This window comes from Sceloporus undulatus, chromosome 5 (genome assembly GCF_019175285.1).
Source record: "Sceloporus undulatus isolate JIND9_A2432 ecotype Alabama chromosome 5, SceUnd_v1.1, whole genome shotgun sequence".
Lineage (NCBI taxonomy): Eukaryota > Metazoa > Chordata > Lepidosauria > Squamata > Phrynosomatidae > Sceloporus > Sceloporus undulatus.
In genome coordinates this window covers 72,584,075-72,606,625 of record NC_056526.1, presented here as the reverse complement: position 1 = coordinate 72,606,625, position 22,551 = coordinate 72,584,075, and the positions used below count along the sequence as shown (strand labels likewise).

General features: G+C 42.6%; 1 protein-coding gene and 1 long non-coding RNA gene across 15 annotated transcripts in view; both read left to right on the top strand.

Moving 5' to 3' along the window:
* The first annotated feature begins 7,272 nt into the window (after window positions 1–7,272).
* Window positions 7,273–17,864, top strand: LOC121930711. Its single transcript, XR_006104000.1, has 3 exons — window positions 7,273–7,389; window positions 8,631–8,742; window positions 17,711–17,864. It is a non-coding gene; the product is annotated as an uncharacterized LOC121930711 (long non-coding RNA).
* A 3,137-nt stretch (window positions 17,865–21,001) lies between these two features.
* The window catches only part of CADPS2 (calcium dependent secretion activator 2), a 372,843-nt gene continuing 371,293 nt past the window's right edge, over window positions 21,002–22,551 (top strand). For all 14 annotated transcript variants that reach the window (XM_042467898.1, XM_042467896.1, XM_042467889.1 and 11 more), the window contains exon 1: window positions 21,002–21,402. In XM_042467898.1, coding sequence (XP_042323832.1) covers window positions 21,028–21,402 — 375 coding nt within the window. In that variant the 5' untranslated portion in view covers window positions 21,002–21,027. The remainder of the gene's footprint in view (window positions 21,403–22,551) is intronic.

Sequence of the window (22,551 nt, the reverse complement as noted above, 5' to 3'; positions counted from 1 at the left end):
CAGAAAAAGTAAATACAATAATCAGTGCAGCCCAGTGCCAACAAATGCAAGGTAAACATGTGGGCTGGACTGAATAAGCTGAATTGCTCTTTTGTTGTGAACAATTCCATCACTTGCTTGTTATAAAGTCCACAGAACAGCCTGACCTTGTCCAGAAATGACAACAGTTGCCAACATTTCTAGTCAGTATATGCCATGGCCTTGCTGATGAGTGTTATTAAATTCCAGTTCACAGAAACCCTGGCCCACTTCGCCATTGGTGACTGAGCAATTCTGGGATTTGCAGTTCAAAAACATTTGGAGTGCTGCATAGCTGCCACATCTACCTTATTCTCACAATGCATTATATTATTTAGTTATACATCCATGTTCTTATAGACACTGCTGCAAAATTCTGCTCTTGCTTTGTTGTTGTTGTTGTTGTTTTTCCCTTAAACCTTGATTCAGTTCAGGCATCTATACCAGTAGGCTAAGTGGGAAGTTCTCTTCCTGTCACTGTGGGATGAGATGAACCCCTTTCCATCTCAGAGCACAGTCAGTTAGTAGTTCAACTGAATGTTTAATTTTTGCATAGCTAAAAAATGGTCGCCCGCTAGCCGGGCAGACCGTTTTGCCACTAGAGGCTGCAAAAACTACAAGCCCCAGTATGCACTGGGGCTTGCCCCAGCTCCCTATTGGTACGCGGGGCAGAAGGGGCAGTCCTTCCGCCCCGCGACGCTCTGGGAATCGGGCTCAGTGGTGCGGAGCTTCCGGTCCTCCAGGGCAGCCCATTGGTTGGGCTGCCTTGGAGGAGGAGTTCCGCAGCACACGTTGTGGGGGGCGGGGCTTAGGCCTATATAAGGCCGTGCTGCAGGCCCCGTCCCCCAGTCGGCACTTGGCTTCGCACGGTGCGGAGCCAAGCTAGGAAGGGAGGAAGACAGGAGCAGCTTCCCCCGCCCACCCACCACTGTTTTGTGGGTTTTTTGTCACAACTTGGGGCGGTAGCATAGGCCAGGAACTGCACGGTGTGATACCAGGGCTATGAAGCTCTGGTTGGGAGTCAATAGGTACCCGGGGGTGAATAGGGCAGGCATATGGCCATTGAGGGGGCCATAACGCAGGAGCGCCTCCCGGTGACTAGGGGCTTAGTGAATATGTGAACGCATGGCATGTTTTGCGGTCAAGTTGTATTCCTTAGCCCCTAGGTCATTCCAAGCGCCTGGTGGGTGCCAGGTTTTTGGATAATCAGACAAACGTGGGATTGTTTGATTTCACAGATCCTGACCTCATGCTTGGTGCCACCCCTTTCCAATTACTTGCTAATAAAGTTGTGGCCTTTCTTCCAAACTTGTTGTTATGTGTGGTTATTTGCAGCAGCATCTGAGGCAAAAAGGAGTAACGTCCATTAGACACAAGAGAATTTAACTTAACAGCAGCACCACCGGAAGGCCCGCCAGTCCTGGGAGTATTGGCAGCAGCGCACAGTAGGCCCAGCAGGAAGGAAGGCAAAAAGAGAAGGAAGGAAGGGGGAGAGGGGAAGGAAGGAAGCCCCGCCAGCACTGGGAAGTGGCAGCGGCTTTCCCCAGCAATGGGAGACCCAGGAGGAGGACGAGGGTATAAGAAAATTTGGGGGGGGGGGGATAGAATTGATCGCAAAAGCATTCTATTGCAAAAACAAATAGTTGCTTTTGCAATAGATTGATTTTGCAATCAATTCTATCGCCAAAAAAACCCAACAACACGATTCTGATCTTCCGTTCCCACTTATTGGGCACACTTCTGAATCAAGTTTTACAGCAAAAGCCTTTCCCGAATTAGTGTCAGGAAACCTCGAACTATTTGTGTTTGCCCCGGAGTTTTCCTCCTCTAATTGATCGAATGAGGATCGGAAGCATGTTCAAATGGGAACGAGAGTCATACAGCCCATGTCGCACTTCGCAAAAAACTGTAGTGGGAATAAGGCCCTGGTAAACCTTTATAGGATTGTACTCAATTTACATTTGAGATTTAAATTCAGACTGGTTTGTTTTCAAATGTAAAATGGAACAAATAAGAAACAACAAATTGTTTTTACTGTGAAACTTCAAATGTGTGTGTGTGTGCATGTGTATTCAGATAGCCAAAATCTTGGGAATAGCAATGTTTTTCCCATTGCTGCATTAGGTGTAGGTGGTCAGCATACCAGGGAGAAGAAGCACCACCACCAGTACCCCAGAGAAGAGAAGGTTTTTGTTTTAACTATACTGCCAACAACTAGAAAGTATGGAACATTCAGAGAACATGGGGGGAGGAGGAGCTATTACAGCATTAATAGTGGGAGATACAGAGTGGGGAGACAGAGCTATCAACATAGGCGAGGAAAGAGGCACAGAATGCTGGTTGCTCCTAAACTGTCCCCCACCTCAAAAAGCCTAGACAGCTGTGGCAACAGTCCCCCTGGGTTTTAACTGCTGCTGTTTAATGTGAATGGAAAAACATCATTGATCCAGGATTTGATCTTGGATGAGCATGCCAACCTGAATTGTATTATGGCTCAATGAAGCTGGGGGAGAGGGGTTACTCTCTCCCAGTTTTGTCCTCCTGCATTTTCTGGAGAGCAGCACGCAAGGCCTGGGTGGCAGGGAAGGAGAGTTGCAGTGGTCTATCGAAATCCCACCAGGTGACTCATTTCATAGTCTGCTGGGTTTGAATGTGTGTACTTAAAGGTTGATGGCCAGGACAGAATATGGATTCTGTTGGTGTGCCACCTATCCCACTGCTCAACAGTCTCCTTTTCTGAGCTGGCTGAGTTGGTCTCAGCGGTGGTGTTGTCTACTTGTGTTGTGGACTTCAATATGCATTCAGAGACTGAATTGTCAGGAGCAGCTCTGGGCTTCATGTCTTCCAAGACAACCATGAGTCTGTCCCTTGTAATACCTAGTGCCACTCATGCTGCAGGATAGACTCTGGATCTAGTGCAGAGCAGCGCAGAATGATGGCGATCTGGGTGTAGATGGACTTTTTTCCTGGTGGCACAACAGGCTGCTGAGTGGTTTACATATTGCTCTTGCAGGGTGGAATGTAAAAGGCCCCTAACTACTTGAGAAAAGCTTTGCTGGATGACACTGTTCAGATGCAATGGTGGCAGGGAAAAAAGATTTCTTGCTGCTGCTAGTGCAACAGCATGGGCTTTCCAATGAGCTCCAGCCCCTGTTTGATTGGACTTGCTCTGTCTTCTGCCATTGCTGCTCTAGTCTCTTGTTTAATCACCGCCAGCTCCCTGGTGAATCAAGGTGATTTTGGCTCCACTCCATAAGAGGGATGCATAGGAGCAATCATGTCTACCACCTTGGCCATTTCCCATTTCCAGAGATCAGCCACTGCTTCTGTAAGCTCACCTGCCAAGAACCATCAAGAATCCATCCAGATCCATAAGCATCCCAGGGTGGATCATCTTAGTCCAACCCCCCACATGCTGTTAAATATTTAAATGAAACTGCTAAGAGAAGTCATTTAGAGTTTTGCCATCAGTATGCAGGATATAAGTGCAATAAATGAATACTATTCAGATACGTACTGAGTATCCACTTTCCCCAATTCAGGAGGCTTAACCTTTAGGTGTATTCTAGGCAGTCTTCTATGCTATAATCAACATTTTTTTCAGATATTTGGCTTTTTACATGGTATTGGGAAAGTTTGATTGCTATGGAATATACAAGGGAGAGTGGTGAAATGGCTCCATGAATTCAGTTTACTGAGCATAATGGAACAGCTTGCATCAAGGAGTATCTCAACACCTCCCTTATCACAACATACTTAACTGTTAAGCTGATTGCAAGCCATGCAAAGGCGTGGGTGGAAGGGGGTCTTTGGTTTAACATGCCTCTTGAAAAATCCACTTTGATCATAAATTAGCTATGGAAATAATTTGTCTTCCAGTAATGCCTTTTTAAAGTGTTCTGTTACACTGCAGATACAATCAGTCTCCATATAGCAAATTAGCAGATGCTAGTTTGATCCCATGCCTTCAGTATATAAAGCACCTCTTACAGAAAAAACCTGCTGAGAATTCAAGGGCATTTCTCACACATTGATAACTTTCCAATGCCCATGTTTTACGTTTTTCATCTGCAGTGCTCAGCAAGGATAGGCCTTTGCTCTGATCCAGCTGGGCTCTTCTAATGTTTTTACCTTGTAGCTATCAATTTAATGACCATAAGATTCATGCTAAGCAGACAAAATTAGGTAAGTACAACCTCTCCCTTAACTTCATTCATATTTCTTGGGTCAGTCATGGTAAGCACTTCAAGACAAGAGTGCATCCAGAGGCAGCTTTTGTCTGTTCTTTTATGATATGGACAAATGGAAACTTGTCATAAAACAGTAGATGGAGAGGGAAGAATATTGCTCAAAGGGGATTTCTCTTTCTTTGCTTCCCTTCACCCCTTAAAATAGTAAGCAATGAAAGGCACTTACTTTTGGAAGCCCCCACCTTGTTAGCTGTAGTTTTTGCAGCTACATGCTTGCTTAGTTTAGGATCTTCCCTAAATAAACAACGTTGCCCACCACAGTAACCAAACCATAGTTGCTTACCACAGCTTTGCTCATAAAGGATGAAGAATTCCCAGTAAAAGAATCTGGGAATCTGCCTGATTTGTTTATAGCAAAGCTAATGTAAGGACTTTCCCTAGCTCTATTAGGTCTTTCTCTGTAAGCATATTTTATGCTAGCAGAATACAATTGTGCAGTCTTGTGAGCTTATGGCTATGAAAAAGGACAACTACTTGGCATACTCATAGTAAAGTAAACAATAAAAAGAAAACCACTTGCTGATTATTTTGTTCAGGTAATCTTTCAACAAGAGTCAAGTCTTTAAACTTGGGAGTTTATCATTTGGGCAAATAAGCCAGTTTACCTTGTTCGGCTTCAGTCAGGATCCGGGATGCCCCCAGATGTTATTACACCTAAATCATTACTGATCTAGCTGGGATGCTGCCGCCCAGATGCATCAAGGGTCGAAGCCTCACTCAGCCAGCCAATTTTGGTAGTCAGAAACTCCCTGACTCGAAAAAGTGCTGGTTGAGCAAGGCTTCAGCATCCCGGCTAGATCAGTGGCGATTTAGGTATGATAACATGCGAGGGCATCCCAGATCCAGAATTGAAGCTGGAAAGAGTAAGCCAGCTTATTTGCCCAAGTGATAAGCTCCTTGGTTACAGATGCCCTTAAAGCTGACTTCCATGTGTGAAAACATGTAACTGTACACTGTACAGATAATGTAGTTTGATACCATTTCAAGTGTTGTAGCTCTATCCTATGGAATCCTGGGATTTGTAGTTTTACAAGGCAGCTTTGGCAGCTTTCTCTGCCAAAGAGTGCTGGTGCCCACCAAACTACAATCAGCCCTCCATATCCATATTTTTTAATCCATGGATTCAAGCATCCACAGATTGAAAATATTTAAAAAATATATAAGTTCCAAAAATCAGACCTTAATTTTGTCATTGTATACAAGGAAAATCACTTTGCTATGCCATTGTATTTAATGGGACTTGAGCATCCATGGATTTTAGTATCCACGGGGAGTCATGGAATGAAACTCCAGCAGATACCAAGTGCCCACTATACAAAATTCAGGATTCTGTTTAATGGAGCCATGGCAGTTAAAGTGAGATCAAACTGCATTATATGTACTCTGAGTCTACTCAGGTAGCCATTTTAATGACTCTACAAGCTACTTGCTTTTCTCATTAGCTGGAGGATGAAGAAGCAGGGAGTAAGCTCAGAGGAAAGACATAAAGCCTAAAAGGTACTGAAACCTAAAGGTAATAATCTACACAGAAAAAGCCATCTACCAGGAGCCATCTATCTGTCTCTTCTCCACTCCTCCTGTTTCACGTTCCTTCCTACAACATTGGTGTTTTGATGCCAAGCATGCTTGTGGTAACACCCCAGTTATAGAATTCCCTTTAGTCAGAGATCTGTATATCTCTTTGCTTTTCAAGGGCCAGTCAGAAACACATTTATTTCTACAAGCTTTGTAGGGGGGAAAGCAAGTATGTGATTTGTATTGATGTTATTTTATTTTAGCCACCATTTGTAATTTATAATTTTAGACATTTGTAGCTTGCCATTTTAAATATTTGTGTTAGCAGCCATGGGTTTTTGGACATTATCACGTGATTCTTGGTCTCGCTGCAATCATATTAGTAAAAGAAACTGGAAACATGCCAGTTTAGGAGCACCCATTATTGCATATCTCTGCAGTAGTGCGAAGATGCTGGTTTTGCTATAAATGGTCCTTTGTTCTCTTTTCCACACTCCTCCTAAACTCCACCTTCCTGCTCTATGCTCTATCCAATGTGCCTTTCAGTTTTATTTTTAATGCAATTCTGAAGTTATGGTAATGTGATTTAATTAAAAAAGAAAAGAAAAGGAATTCCCTTTTTGGGTATAGCGAAGGGGAGTGGAGAGAGGGGGACAAAAGGAGACACTGATAGCACTTGATTGCCAGTATCCGAACTGCTGCAGAAGCGACATTTTCTCCTTGTGGAATAATGAGAAAGGAGCGTGATTGGGAGCATATTGATGAGTTTCCTCTGCTTCATTGACTCATTCATTTTTCCCATTTCATTGATCCTCAGAAAAGGCCCTGTTGCCTGGCTCACCATCCCATGACACCATGTTGATTAGTATGCATGACAGGGCCTTCTCTGTAGTAGCACCCTAGATGTTTAATTCCCGCCGAAGGGAAGTCAAACTGGCTTCATCCCTTTTGAATTTCCAGTGGACAGCTCAGACATTTTAGCCTGTTTTTAAATGTTTTTGTGATTTAATATTTCAAATTGTTTTATTCATGCCACAGTACCTAGTGGGCTCTGGCAGTTTGATAGGTAACAGACAAACAGTTTAAATAGATTAATAAAATGAATCAAGACATGCCCACAGTTGACAATCTCATTAAATCAGTTTGTTATTGAAGCAATTTTTCATACTGACCACCTTCCATCTCAACAAAACAAAGCCTGAGAATCATTACAGAGAAGAAAATAAAAATGAGAACCTCTTCCATTCACAACTGTAGCTAAAATTTGGAAGTTTCTGCTGGACAGGAAGAACTTTAGTTCACTCTCGGAGCAATAATTAAGCCCAGGGGCTAAAAGAATAGAAGGAAATTCCAGCCAATTTCCTGCTTCCACTCACTTGACTACAATGGCAAAGAGATGGAATTGCTAGTTGGAAAAGGAGAGTGAGATGAAAAGATGGAAAACCTGCCTTCTCTTCCAGCACTATTTGTTGTTTAAGGGCTCCTCTGTTCTGTATCCATATTTGAGAAAGCAAATGCTCACATTGCCATTCTTGAAAGCATCTTTTCCCGAAGTGGTGACATTCTCCCTCCTCCAATACATAGGCTGCGAGAAGGAGAATTTGAGGTAATAAAGTACAAACAGCATAGTTAAGTGCAAGGAGTTAATTATTTCTTGTAACAAGAGCATAACAAATTCATGTTTTCAAAGACAGAATAAATAACATAATGAGTAGGAATAATGCTTTTGCTTGTATAGAATACCTAACATAAGTACCTATTTTAAAGTTACTTTTTAAATTACTTTTAATGGAATTTTTCAGGCATTCTGAGTAAAAAATTGCAGTATTATGCCATTATCTTAAATGTTTTTATCAAGGCTAACTTTTTTTAAAAAAAGAAGGTAATAGTTTGTAATTTTTTATTTGAAATGACAAGTAATTCATTGTTTACGCTCTGCCATGAGCTTTTTTTTTTAAAGTAACATTGCAAGCTCTGATGTGAAAGCAAGGTGGAGGAAGCTGAATGATAAAATTCTACTTGTAGTGAGAGGTCTTCTTACAATGGGTGTCACCTGATGTGGGGAAGCAGGACTTCTGGAGGGCAGGACTTCTGGGAAGTTACTTCTGACATGGTTCCCAGGTGCATGCGCAGACCGGAGCATGTGCATGCATGCACATGCACCCTGGAAGAGGTGGGCAGCTGGGTAGCTGGGAAAGCAGGCAGAGAAGCGGCCAGGAGAATGGCCTGAGAGGCAGGAAGGCAAGCGGAGAGGTGGGGAGATGACCAGAAGAACAGCTGGAGAGGTGGGTGGGCAGCCGGGGAGGGAGGGAAGTGGCTGGACAATCAACTGGAGAGCTGGAGAGATGGATGAATGGCCTGGAGAGTGGCTGGAGAGGTAGGTGGATGGGCAAGCAAACGACAGCAGAGAGGTGGGCAGGGAGTCAAGAGCAGCGCAAGGGAGATGTGTGTGCACATGGCCCAGAGTAGTGGATGCGTGGGGGTAGGGGGAACATGCATGCATGGATGGGGCGGCGCGTGCGGATGGCCCAGCAGGGCTGACCGGGTGTCATGCCCCCTGCTGGGGAGTCATCCAGTGTGGTCCGAACCCCCCCACACCCTCCCAATGACATTACTGCTTGTAGTGGGTTATTTAGGATAGAGGCAAATTTAATTAAAATAATTTCTAGAACAATTTAATACAAGTCGCTATTATGCCTGTCTAACCATATAATTAACTTTAACTTAATTATGCCATATAATTCTAAATATCATTTAATCAGATTTTGTTTTTCAATCTTGTGCTCCACAAACTTGATTTTTTAAAAGTCTTTATCTAATTAAATCTTTATTAATATAATTATTTAGGTAATAGATGTCTGTGAAAGCTTATGGAAACAAGGAAGCAGTATTAATTGTATTCTTAGTTGCCTGTTTACATCCAAGACAAATATTAGACAATGAAAAGACTGCAGATTTGGTAAGTGTTCTGCTTGTTAATATACTACTACACATCCAGAAAATTAGTAACTCAGACGATTCATTGTAGGCCTGAGACACACACAAGCAACATTTAAGACAATAATACATCTCAAATATAATGTTAATGGCATGACCAAAATACTGCAACAATGCTGAAAAAAATAAACATGTGAAGATCAAATGCTAAAATGCCAGCGTGACACTAATAAACTTCAGATTTCTTCAAAAGGCCAAACATGAGTGAAAATCAAATCCAACAAATGTGTGCCATTGTTGGAGGGGAGGATATGGGAAGATAAGAGGTTGAATTCATATCCTTTTCTAAAATTATATTTTGCATTGTTTTTGAACTGAAAGCACTGTTTAGCGGAAGGCTGTAGTTCTCAGAGAATGGAAGGTTGCCGACAGTCTGTGGTCCCAATTCTTTTCCAATTTCCCCCTATTTCTGCCTTTCTCTTGCACAGTGACTTGCTTTTGTACAGTCAACATCATATTTTAATGGCCCTTAGTTGCTGTTGTGTGCCTTCAAGTCATTCCCGATTTATGGCGACCTTCTCACGAGGGGTTCTTGGCAAGATTTGTTCAGAGGGGTTTTTGCCTTTACCTTCCTCTGAGGCAGAGAGAGTATGACTTGTCCAAGGTCACCCAGAGAGTTTCCATGGTTGAGCAGGGATTTGAAGCCTGATCACCAGAGTCATAATCCAATGCTGGCCATTACTTATTTCTCACAGAAGCTGGAAAGTTTTGTTTGGAGACTACAAGTTCAGAGTCCCCCAATCAGCATATGATTGTGTTGGCTGGAGAATTTGGGAGTTATAGTCCCCTAAATACATTCTCCAACTCCGATTCTTGTCCATTTCAGTAAGGCTTAAAGGGGAAGCTGGATGGTGCTTCAAAATCCAAAACTTTCTGCCCCTGCTTCAATGTAGTTATTTTTTTTACATAGACTTAAATCTATGTAGCTTCCAAAAGGCATTAGAAAAACAACAGAGGTATCAAGGAAGTGTAGGGATACCGTTTTATTGAGCTAATGCCTGTAGTAGAATGCACCTTAGAGCCCCACCAAAGTTTTTAAAGGGAGAACTCAAAATTGGCAAGGATGAAATAGATGTAATACACTTCCCAAAAGCCCACCTCATAAATATTGGATTTGGGTCTGTATCTTTTAGCTTTAAAAAGATTTCTTTTTATAGTAAAACAGAAATAGACAGTATTCAGCCAGTGAGTAATAGATTACATCTAATCCCATTCAAATATCTGCATCTTATATTTATATTGATGATGATGATGATGATGATGATGATGATGATGATGATGATGATGATTTGGAAGGAGGAATGGAGATTAACGGGTTGGAATGACTGACCGATTTATTTAAAATGCAAATTTCAGAGATGGGCTCAGAGATTCCATTTGCTTTGACCATATGTTGAAAGGCAAGCCTGCCAGTGTTTGCAGGCACCAGTAGCTTTACAAAGAAAATGATCACAGCTTCTGAGCAGTTGCTAATGAGCTAACGTCAGGGCACAGAATGAAAAGATCTGATCATAGCAACATTATTTTTTTGTGTTACTAGTTCTGATTGTTACGTATGCCTGTGGGAATAGGGGCATATGTCTCATTTTGGGGGCCCTTTCTAGAACCAATTTTTCCAAATAGCTCATTTCTATTGCTCTTTAATAGAAAATACTTCCAGTTGAGAGCCGCCATGGTATAGTGGTTTGAATGTTGGACTAGATTCCAGGAGACCAGAGTTCAAAGTGAGTCCTCATCCATGGGGAACTTCATTACATTTTTGGTTCCCACTAGGATATTTAGGGCCCCAGCACAATAATTTTTTTCTGAACTAGGAAGTAAGGCTTCCCTAGGCCTAAAATGCATGAGAGTCAGCATGGTGCAGTGTTTTGACACGGATACATGTGACAAGAAACTTTGCTCAGTTTGGCAAGTTACTAATGAGGGAGAACACACAAACTAGTAGAGGTCTCAGCAGTTTGTTTTTGCCAGCACCTATAGAGAAGCCAGCATAATGCAGTGGTTGGCGTTTAGGACTACCACTTATCATTTGAATCCCCGTTCAGCCACTGGAAACTGACTGGTCAAGTCACACTCTCTCAGCCTCAGAAAAAGGCAAAGGCAAAGCGCTTCTGAGCAAATCTGGCCAAGAAAACCCCATGATAGCTTTGCCTTAAAATCACCATAAGTCAAAAATGACTTGAGGGCAACAATGACAAGAACAATTACAACAACATAGGAAAGATCAAGATTCCACTTACTCTTCTCCTGCCCCTCCTGCTAATTGAATGCAGACCACGTCCGATTGCAGCAATTCAAATAAGATGCGGACAAAGGGAGAAGGTGGGAAGAGGAGAGAGAAACTGGGGCATTTTTAAAGCAGCTGAAAAAGTGGGATGATAGAGGATTAAGGTCACAAACAAATAGGGACAGCTGCAGCATGCGTAAATAGTGATGCTGTATAGAAATTAGGGCAGCATTGGTTATTATGTACAAAACTGAGAGGTGTGTCCTTTCAAGGGGGATGAAATGTTCCCTGATCTCTCCTGCCTTTGAAAAGAGAGAGTCAATGTACTGTTATTGTCAGCTCTGAGTTGCTGCTGCCTCCTATCCTCCACATACCTATTTTGTTAAGGCTCCTCCACTTCCTTATGCAATTCCAGCCATTCATGACGTGGCTGTGATGACGCTACTGAACCAATCAATTCAGTTACCTGATAAGATCAGTGAGGGCAAACAAAGTCAAAAGCAATGAATGGCTATAGAGGTGGAGAAGGAGATGGTGGGATGAAGGAGGGGAGGGACTGCATCACTGCTAAGATACACAGGCAGATATTCCCTGTTTAGTTGCACCAAAGCCATAAAGAAAATGAGTCACAAATACAGTAGTCACTATAATTGTTATTTTTTTACTTATTTATTTAGCAACAAGGACATGCTGATTTTACATTTCATAGTGAAACAAGCTTACAAAAAATTCAGTGCAATGAATAATGTTTTCTAATTGGTTATGAACTTACATTTTAAAGGCATGTGGAGCAGAATTTATCAAATTTTGTACCAGTCTTTGATCAGTTCTAAATTTACAGTTTCATTGAAAGGTGAATAGTAAGGGGTGAAATAATGCCAGAACTTGGGTAAATGGATTAATTCATTTGCATGATCTATTCATTTGCATATTTAATTAACATTCTGGCCAAAGAAAGCACAATGTTTCTATAATTCGTATATAGTCTGAAACATTGGAAGTGCACTCACAGTTTCAATAGGTTGGAAATAGTTTCCATTGCTGGAGAGAGAAAGAATGAAGAACTCCATTGGTTATATGACTTTCTGCTATTTCTCTGCTTCCTTGTTGTTATGATCAGCACTACTCAAAATGGTGGTCTGCTGGTCCCTGGTGAGTTTTCCAGAGAGAAAGAAACAATTGTAGTCGGTGTGCACAAATGTAGTAATGGTTCCTGGCACACTGGAAAAATAAATGGCCACTTCTTCACATCAGATAGGTTGAGATGCACTGGTTAAGAGCTGACCCAAGCCCTGTGAGAGAGACTGGCTGCACTGGGACCCATTTAATAGCTCATTTTTCTACACTTGGCTACAGTCTTGATGGAGTGCTCTGGCCAGAGCATGGAAGTAATGAGCCACAACATACAAGTAACACAGTAACATTTATCAAGTTTTATGCCATTTTTTATCAATCCTAAGGTGGTTTTTCTAAAAAAGAAAAAAAAAAAAAAAGGGGGGGGGGAAAGCTGACAAAAAGTGTTAATTAACATAACATTTGTACTTTTATTTGTAAATTCTATCAATTAAGTCATTAAGAAGAAGAAAAATAGATTTCAGTGAATACAGCCTTGAGGAAAAGTTGTGTGTGTTCTAAAGTGCTGAATAAGAATTGTGCTATAATGGCCAAATTGGCTGGCACATTCTCTCTAGGAACCTGTAGAAATTATAGCCCTGGTAAGAGCTCCTATTTCTACAGCCCCAGGAAGCTTTAAATCTTTTCTATAAGGCATCATTGTAAAGCCCCCAATTCAATCGTGTGAATTGCTCCTCTTATTTATTTAAAACTATATACTGTCTCAAAGAGGATTTCAAAAGTGGTAGGTTACAATAAAAAAAAAATCAAAAATCAAACAGTAACCAGAAGAATAAAATTTAATTTAACAAAACCAGATTCAGCCAAAGATAGGACAGACAGAAAGACAGATTTTACAATGGCTCTGCAAATTAAAACATTTCCCCACCTTTTCAAAAGTATTCAATATTGGTGCTATGTGTGTGTTCGTGGAAGGACTTTCCAGAGTCAGGAAGCCATCATAGAGAAGCCCCTCTCTTTTACACATAATAAAGGTACTTTTGTTGTAAAAGGCATACAAAGAATTGCTTGCATAGCCAGGCTGATAAAGCATGAGGCATTACTTTCCATTCTTTGCATTAGTTCAAATGTTCAGTACAGCTGCAACGGGACTTGTTTATCTTGGACTGGTCTTTTTAGTCATCAGTGCGCTTATAGATAGCGCAGGATAAGTCCTTCCGGAATCTTTGTTCGCAAAGAAAAGCCAGAGAGACAGCTGATGTTAAAATACACAGAATGCATGAAACCACCTTTTTAATTATAAATTTTATTTTTAAAATACAAAAATAAGACAAGGTATTACAAATTGCCTCAGACAAACAACAACAAACATCACTGACAATAACCCAAACATGTAAGACACATATCTATACTCCTGTACTTCTCAGACACCCAATGACTATCTCTAATATATTACAGTATCTTCCATTTTCTTTCTCTTCTATCTTCCACCATTCTTCCTTTCTCTGACTCTACCATACATACTGACTTCCTACCAACCAACTTTATACACAAGGAGTTGTCAATACTTGGCTACCTTTTTTACTATCTTACTCAGCTGACCTATTTAATTCGTTCTACTTATCCCTTAAATTCCGTTTTTCCTGAGACCCATCGTGTATAAGAAAGACTTAGGATTTAAATCATTTTAAGATTAATTACAGCTGCTTTCCCTCATTCCGATTCAAAGAAGTTTATGATTTTTCTCCAATCGTCCATGACTTTGGTATCAAAATCGTTTCTTAGAGCGTGCGTTAAAATGTCCATATCCATACCCTCATACCATTTCAATAGCCAGTCTTCCTTTGATGATATTTGTTCATACTTCCAATTCTGGGAGAAGCAGATCCGTGCTAGCGATATCATATAGAAAACAATTTTTTCTTCTTCTTTATTTATCTCATTTCCCATTAAACCTAATAAGTAAAGCTTCGGCTTTAGAGTCAATTTTGAACCCAATATTCTGTTAATTATATCATTTACCATATTCCAATATTTTTTTGCTCTGTTACACACCCACCAGCAATGGAAAAAGGTACCCTTTTCATTTTTACACTTCCAACAGGTCACTTTTCTAGTTTTATAAATTTTTGCCATTTTATATGGGAAGAGATACCAAAAATAAAACATCTTATAAAAATTTTCTCTTATGTTTTGGAAGATTGTCCATCTTCTAACATCTTCCCATACTTTCCCTAATGTGCTAACTGTATGGGGTGACCAATATATCTGGCCCATTTAATCATCTGCTCCCTAATAATCTCATCCTCCATTTCCAGTCTCAAGAGTACCGCATAGAATTTACCAATTAATTTTTCTTTTTCTTTAGTCATAATTTTACCTAAGTCAGAGTTGTTGTTTTTCCAAATCCAATCGATATATTTTTTCATCCATTTAATATATTTCGAAAATCTGTCTGTATGTGAGCCAGTTTATATTCCACCCCTCACTATTTAATTTATTTCTTGTTTTTATTACAACTTTGCCATCTATTAATTCCCTAAACCACCTTTTAACAACATTAGTTAAAATTCACTTTCTCTCCGTCTAGCTTCAGGTTGTCGTTTATATCTTTATGCATGACCATAGGTGAAGATCATTCAATACCTCCTTGTTCTGGGTCTGGTATTAATGGAGGAAAATGGAGTTGCCAGTTTGCTTTGCCTGGCACCGAAATTGTATGGATTAGATCTAATCATTCAAGTGCTGTACAGATGGGTGGCAGAACGCCGTCCCTTTTTGCCCCAGATTGGGGCCACGGCAATCACATGCCGCAGCCTCCAAAGGGAGCAAAAAGAAGCCACCCCAAGCAGCTCCTTATTTGCATCCTGGAAGGGGCATCATAAGTGCTGCAGCACAGCGTTATGACACCCCATCCATGCTGGCTGTTTGGACACTACGCATGAGGTGCGTCATCATGGCATGCGCTGTCTAGAAGGGTGCATGCCAAAATGGCACCTGGGCATCATCATAAGGGCTTGGAGCATGCGGACACTCAGCTGCCACCCTGCCCACAGGCCGACACAAAGTGCCAGTCTGTATAACCCCTCAGTGCAAGAAACAGAGGCAAAAGGCAAAGCCTTGGAGGATTTGGTTTCTAATTCATTTCCAGACACAATTCAAAGTACTAGTGATCACTTCTAAAGCCCTGAGAGCTTGGGAAAATTAACTCATTGGATAACAGTTCCCTGACTTCTCCAGCTATAGTTCCACAAAGTAACTTTTCCAAACTGTGTTCTAAACAGCATGGCTTGTCATGCTGGCCACATGACCATGGGATTGTCTTTGACAACACTGGCTCTCTCGGCTTAGGAACAGAGATGAGCACCGCCTGCTACAGCTGGACATGATGACTAGTCAATCTTGTAAAGGGAACCCCATTAACTTTAACTACATCTCTTATTTACCATTTTTGTTCATGTGAGCCCAACCAAACTTATCATCAGAGCTCTTTGCCAGATGAAATCATTTTCAGAGTACACTTACCCTTGTACGTTAGCAGAGACAGTAACCTGGGAGAGGGCTTTCTTGGACTTGATGTCTTGCATGTATATTTTCCATGGGAAAATATTTGCTATCTCATTCCAGTTGAAGACATAGGCCCAGTACATACCAGCCCCGAAGGATGCCCTCGTCACGTGCGAGGGGCGCCCCGCCTACACGCCCCTTGCATGGGAAGAGAGCGTCCTTGCTGTGTGGTGGTGCATAGACAGCACACACAGCGATGATGTCACTGCTGCGCCGCCGCAAGCTATTTGTGGCGGCACAAAAAGGAGACGCTTTTTAGCAGTCCTTTTTTCATGCAGCAGCACCATGCAATTTGGTTGCTGCAGTGCTGCTACACAGCAATGAGAGGTGTCTCCCAGCTGCCTCTTCCTGGTGCTCTGTACCGCGCCTTTTATAATTTCTGGGCCTTCAGTTATGTTGCTGTAATTCAGGGCTGGACATTGGTCCATGCTGGTCTTCAAGGTGTTTTTGAGTTGATTTGAGCATTGTGAAACAATATCGGATTGTGGAAACTCCAAAACATCTGTAGGGACAAAGATTCTGTGTCCCTGTTCTAGCTGGTTTTAAATCACTTGTTTTGTTTCCTCATTTTTTCTGGTGGGCTTTTAACAAAAATTGTTGCAATTTTCCTATTTTTGCTATTTTAGATCACTGATTTATGTATCTCATTTTACCATTTTCAAATTTTGTAAGCCAACCTGAGAGACTTTCAAATGGAATGATGGCACATAAATCTCCTAAAAGAAATAAAATAAAACAGTAAAGTAATAAAATAGTAATGATGTCTGCTATACCCAGCCTTTTCATCAGCCAGAGGTATGTGTCACAGATCAAGTCACACATTTAGAAATATGCCAAGGTTTGATGTTGAGTTCTCTTAATAGGCCGCATTGTTTTTCTTTCAGTAATTTCAGAAGAGGCCTGTGAACCACATTAAAAAAAGTAATTATAATCAAAATAATGGCATGGTTTTAAGTAAGGCAGCAATCCAATATACAGCTAGCCTTTTGTATGCACAGATTCTGCATCCACAGATTAAACCATCCACAACTTAAAAATATATATTTTAATTTCAAAACATAAACCTTGATTTTGCCATTTTATACAACTGACAACATTTTATTATACCGTTATATTTAATGGAGCATAAGCATCCACAGATTTGGATATCCACAGGTGGTCCTGGAACCAAAGCCCAGCAGACACCAAGGGCCCACTGTACACTTGCCTGGGAGTAAATTCCACTGAGCTCAATTGAGCTTACTTCTGAGTAGACATACCTAGCCTTGCACTATGGGTCTTGGGAGACCACAAGCAGTTTGCCCATTTGTCATATTGCACTTGCTAAATCCACTGGAGCGGAGTATGCATTTTGAGTATCTGAGTCATTTTTATAACTTTATAAAAAGCCTAAAGTAGTCCAAAACAACTGAAAGACACAACACAAGGGTTTCCATCCTTGCTTAGCAAGAAGCAAAACCTCTTGACATCAGTAGGACTTAGTTGTATATGATCACAGAACAGAAATAGCTGTGTTGCAGTCCTGTACTGAACCAGAAGGAGACTGTTTTTTCTTTTTAACTGCTAAATTTGATAGCACAAAATGGGCAAGGTACTTTGTCTTTCAGGGACAAAGATAGCTGAAGGGAGTGACAGAAGAGTTCCCAGCACAGGGCCATCAAAATTACTAAGACTTTGATCAGCTCATAAAGAGAATGACAGAAATGGTGATAACAGCACTGCCCTCTTCCTGGCATTATATTTAATGGTTACAGCAAGTACCAACAGGCAGGAGAGTTGAGCCAGCAGGGTGCAATCAGTGCTTATAATATTTTTACTGTCATTTCCTTGTTTTGATGCTGCTTGTTACCTTCAAGTTTCATTGGGAAAAGAAGACATGCTATGCACCAACTGTCTGCATGTATTAAACAGGAGTAGGAAATTGAGGAGAACATGAGCATTCTCCTCCATAGAAGGCCATCTTCCCCCCCCCCAAAAAAAAAGTTGTCTGAAGACAAGCTGAAAATGAAATTAAAAGAAACTTCCAATTTCATCTCTTTTTGACTGATTTTCTTTGTTTCAGGGAATATTTGAAGCATGTTCTACCATGAAGCATCCAGGAATAAGTCTTGGACAACCCAATGACATTTTTTGGTGGATGGGTCTTCAGACAGCAGATTCTGGCCATTACAAAAAAGCCCCTGGGGGCTACATGCAGTCTATGGTCTCAGTTGTGTTAAACTACCCAAATTTGTCCAAATGTAGCTTTCGGTTTTGAAAATTCAATTGTTTTGGAAAAATTAATACATTTGCTATAACTGCTGCTGTGAATGGTTGCTATTCTTATTTGTTACACTTTTGAATTCTGAACATTAGTCCTAACTGAATTCCATAGCCTTTTGACCTCTGTTTATATATTTTCTTATTCTCTTACCCTCCGTATTTATGTGTGCATGTGTAAGCTATCAGCTATGGATAACACTTCATGCTTCTGATCAAGTGTTACAAGAAAACAATGATCTTTGACAGAGAGGCGGGATATAAATAAAATGTTATTTTTTATTATAATAAAAGTTTTGTCAGGTTTCCATACCAAAAGCAAAAGAAAAAAGCCTGACTCAAGAGAGGGAATTGCTTCTGATGAAACAAAATGTCTTGCGAATCCTGCTTGTGTCTGTTATCTCTCATATCTATCACCTGTCTCCTGTTGGGATGTCATTTTGAAGACCATGTAACTCTTTCTGTAGTGTAAGGGTTCCCAATATTTTTGACTCACGGACCCCTTTGTAGAATCATTTTCTATGGCGGAGCCCCTAAGAGGCCTACCCTATGTCTTACAAGTTAATGATGTTTAGTAGTGTTATGGGGGGTGGGAAGGAAGATGGGATAGATTGTACTTTTCCTGGAGCAACTGCAGAGCATCTGGGAAGTGCATGCAGAGCCCCAAGGGCTCCTCAGAGCATATTGTATGAGAGAGTCTGTGGCTGGAATCCTGTTGGTTAGTTCCAATTAGAGTAAACTCATTGGATCAACTGTTGAATTGTGAATCAAGACATAGGTAAATCCAGGATGTATCCACACTGCAGTAATAAAGCAGTTCAACGCCACTTTAACTGTCATGGCTCCCCATCTTGTGGGATCCTTGTAGTTTGGTGAGTTAGTCTGGTCTGTCAGAGAGGCTTGGTGCCGTATCAAACTACAAATCCCAGGATTCGTAGGATAGTGTTCAATACCCCCTCCACAAACACACCTAATAAGCCGACTGGGCATTCAGTTGACTCTTATGCTACACTGATGATGAGAAATCAATCAGATATCTTCTGAGGGCTGTAGACTTGCTAACAGGGTGCCAGGCAAGCATATGCAGCACACAGCCCTGCCCTGGCTCTTCCACACACTCCATTATCAAAGGTCATTGCCTCACTCTGTCATATTATGAACACATTGTGTTAGAAGAGTTGCTTGTGGGACCTAGGAAGAATTATGTATATACTTGACTGTAAGTTGACCTTGTGTATAAATCAGGGCAGATTTTGGGGCCAAAATTATGGATTTTTATATGACCCATGGATATGTCGAGGGTAAAGCTTAGGGGCATGTAACCAAGGATCTTAAAGATGAAGCAAGGGAAACAATGCCAAAAAAACCTTACAAAACTCCAGCAGATATAACTGCTTGTGCACACCCTAAAGGCTGGATGGATAAGAAAACAGAGAAGGATCAGTTTCCAGGACAGACTACATGCTTGACTTTCACCAGGGAATGATTCCTTTTTAAATAAGAGTTAAAGTATAGTACATATATTGACCCGTAGATAAGTCGACTCAGGGTTTTTGGGTCAATTTTTTGAGTAACATTTCTAGACTTATACATGAGTATATATTTGCTTATTCTGTCTGTTTCCCTCAGCATGCAAGGGAGGTTTGTCTTAACTTCACAAACATATCCAGACAGTATTTGCTTATTCTGTCTGGGTATGTTTGTCTGTAAAGATTTTCCCTCCTAATTTAAAGGCACCTTTTACACTTCATTATGGCATAATAAATCAATTGACATGGATTACTTCCCTATTATCTCCTTTTCTCTTCACTTTCCTATTATGGCATTATACACATGTCCACAAAGGATTGGGGCAATACTAATGATAACATGAACACCTCAACTTGAAATGTATTCTCTCTTTCCTTAAAATGGATGTATCAGTCTAGAACTGAAATCTGTTGATGGTTACATGTGAGTATACTTAATAACATGACAACTTTTATAAACAGATTTATATTCTGTTACAACTTTCCATATATATTCCATGTAAGGCTGTATGTAACCTGGGTTTCTTGGTGGTGGAGGAGGAAAGTGTTTTTGCTTCCAAAAATACATGGGAGTTGGTTTTTACTAAAATATTCAGGTTGTTGTTGTTTTAAATTGCTAGATATAATATAGTTTTCTTGGACCATGTAGGCAAGTGTGTGTGTTTGTTGTTGTTGTTGTTAACTGCCCTTGAGTTGGACCTGACCCATGGCAACTCTGTGGATGAGACATCTCCAGAAACCCCCCGTCTTCTACTGCTCTGCTTAGGTCTGATCAATGTTTGATCCAAAATATGGGAAACCTTTAACTATTTTGATTTCCTCATTCTCTAGGTTGAATGTATGTAGATCCTCTGAGGTCATTATTTTTGTTTTCTTAATTTTCAGCAAAGAAAGAGAGGGAGGGAGAAAGAAAGAAAGGGATGGAGGGAGAGAGGAAGGAAGAAATGGATGAAGAGAGGAAAGAAGGAAGGAAGGAAGGGAAGAAGGAAGGAGGGAGGAAGGAAGGAAAAAAGGGAGGGAGAAAAGAAGGAAGAAAAGAAAGAAAGGGAAGAAGGCGGCCAGGCAGACAGGCAGGAAGGAAAAGAGGGAGGGAGGAAGAACGAAAGGAAGGAAGGAAGGGAGAAAGGAAGGCAGGGGGCGGGTATGATGAGGAAGAGTGTGGTGAGCTTCCTGCACGGCAACCCCCTTTTGCCTTTCTCCTCAGCAGCGAGGCTGGCAGGACCTGAGGCAGCAGGCGCCTCCCAAGGGGAAGAAGGCAGTGCCCAGTGTCCCCACAGGAGGAGGCTTTTTAGTTCCCCCCAACAGCTCTGGCCTGGCGGGAACCGGCCGTGAGTGGCCCGAGGGGAAGGCGGAAGCAGGGCAGGGGCAGCAGCTGTGCGTAAAGGCGCGCAGCCCTCTCCTCCTGTGCGCTTCCACGTGGGCGCCTTGTTGTGGGCGCCACAGGTCCCCCACCTGCTGCGAGACAGTAGCAGCCTCCTCCTCCTGCCCCAAACTCCGCCCTTCCTCCTCCTCCTCCTCCTCCTCCTCCAGCTGAGAGTCTTGAGGCTCGACGTGTCCGGAAAAGGGACTCCTTGGCTGCTGCTTGGCCACCATGCTGGACCCGTCCTCCAGCGAGGAAGAGTCCGAGGAGGTGCCCGAGGAAGACAAGGGCTGCCCGGGGGCCGGGCACAGCTCCCACCCGCCGCCTGCTGCTGCTGCTGCTGCTTTGGACAGAGCTGGCCCTGGAGCCGGAGCCGGAGGAGGAGGAGGAGGAGGGACGGTGGCTCTGTCCGGAGGGCCCCGGCCCTGCAGCCCCAGCCCTTCGGTGCGCAGCGAAGGCCGAGAGGAGCAGGAGCTGCTCCAGAGGAAGAAGGAGGAGGAGAGGGAGAAGCGCCGCCGGGTCCAGCTCTACGCCTTCATCGTCCGATGCATCGCCTACCCTTTCAACGCCAAGCAGCCCACAGACATGGCCCGCCGGCAGCAGAAGGTGGGTCCGGCTGCCTCCACACGGGAGGGGAAGGCACCCGCTTGGGCACGGCTTTGGCGCTTTCTTGGGCTCTTTGCTATGGAATTCTGGGAGTGGGAGTTTGTGGTGGGGCCCAAACAAACTCCAACTCCCAGAATTCCGTAGCTAAGAACCAGACAAAGAGTTAAAGCCCTGCCAAACCGAGTTACTGTTCCAAGACTAGAGAAATAATACAGTGTGCAGCCTCGGAGAAGGCAATCCCGGGGGCCCTCCATGGCTCCTCTCCTGAACTTGGGGCACTGGTCGACTGGTTCACTCCTCTGGACTTGATCCTTTCCCTTCTTTCCCTTCCTCCCTTCTTTTCCTTCCTTACTTCCTTCCCTTCCTTTCTTCTTTTCCTTCCCTCCCATCTCTTCTCCTTTCCTTCTCCTTCCTTTCCTTCCTTCCTTCCCTCCTCCATTCATTCTTTCCCTCCTTTCCCTTCCTTCCTTCCTCCCTTCTCTTCCTTCCTTATTTCCTTCCTTCCTTCCCTCCCTCCATTCATTCTTTCCCTCCCTCCCTCCCTTCTTTTCCTTCCTTATTTCCTTCCCTTCCCTTCCCCCCTCCTCCTCCCTCCCTTCCCTTCTCTTTCCTTCCTTCCTTCCTTCCTTTCCTTTTCTTTCCCAGTGGCAGCCCCCTGTTTGGTGTCAAGGGGTCAGGCAGGAGGCGGAGGGCAATCACCGCCGCTGGCTTCTTCCTTGGAAGGTGCCCGAACTGCTCCTCAGTCTTTCTTTCTCCCTCTGCCTTGCTTCATGCTTTGACTGGCAACAGGTGGAGGAAGGCGATCCCCCAACAGGGCCGTTTAGGGGGCGGCTGGTGACATGGGTGGCTTCAGTCCCAGGCAGGAGGTTTGGGAGTGTGCTTTCCAGACCAGTTCAGCTGTGGCTATGTGCCTTAATCCTATCTCTGGCTTTATTCAGAGGAGGTTTGCCATTGCCTTCCCTTCTGGTTGAGAGAGTGTGACTTGCCCAAGGTCACCCAGTGGATTTCATACCTGAGTTGGGAATCGAACCCCGGTCTCCAGAGTTGTCGGTTTAATGCTCAAACCACTGCACCATCCATGCAGGGTCTTTACGCCGGAGAAAATCCTGAGTCCACTAAGACTTGTGTATCAGATGGTAGTTGTTCTCC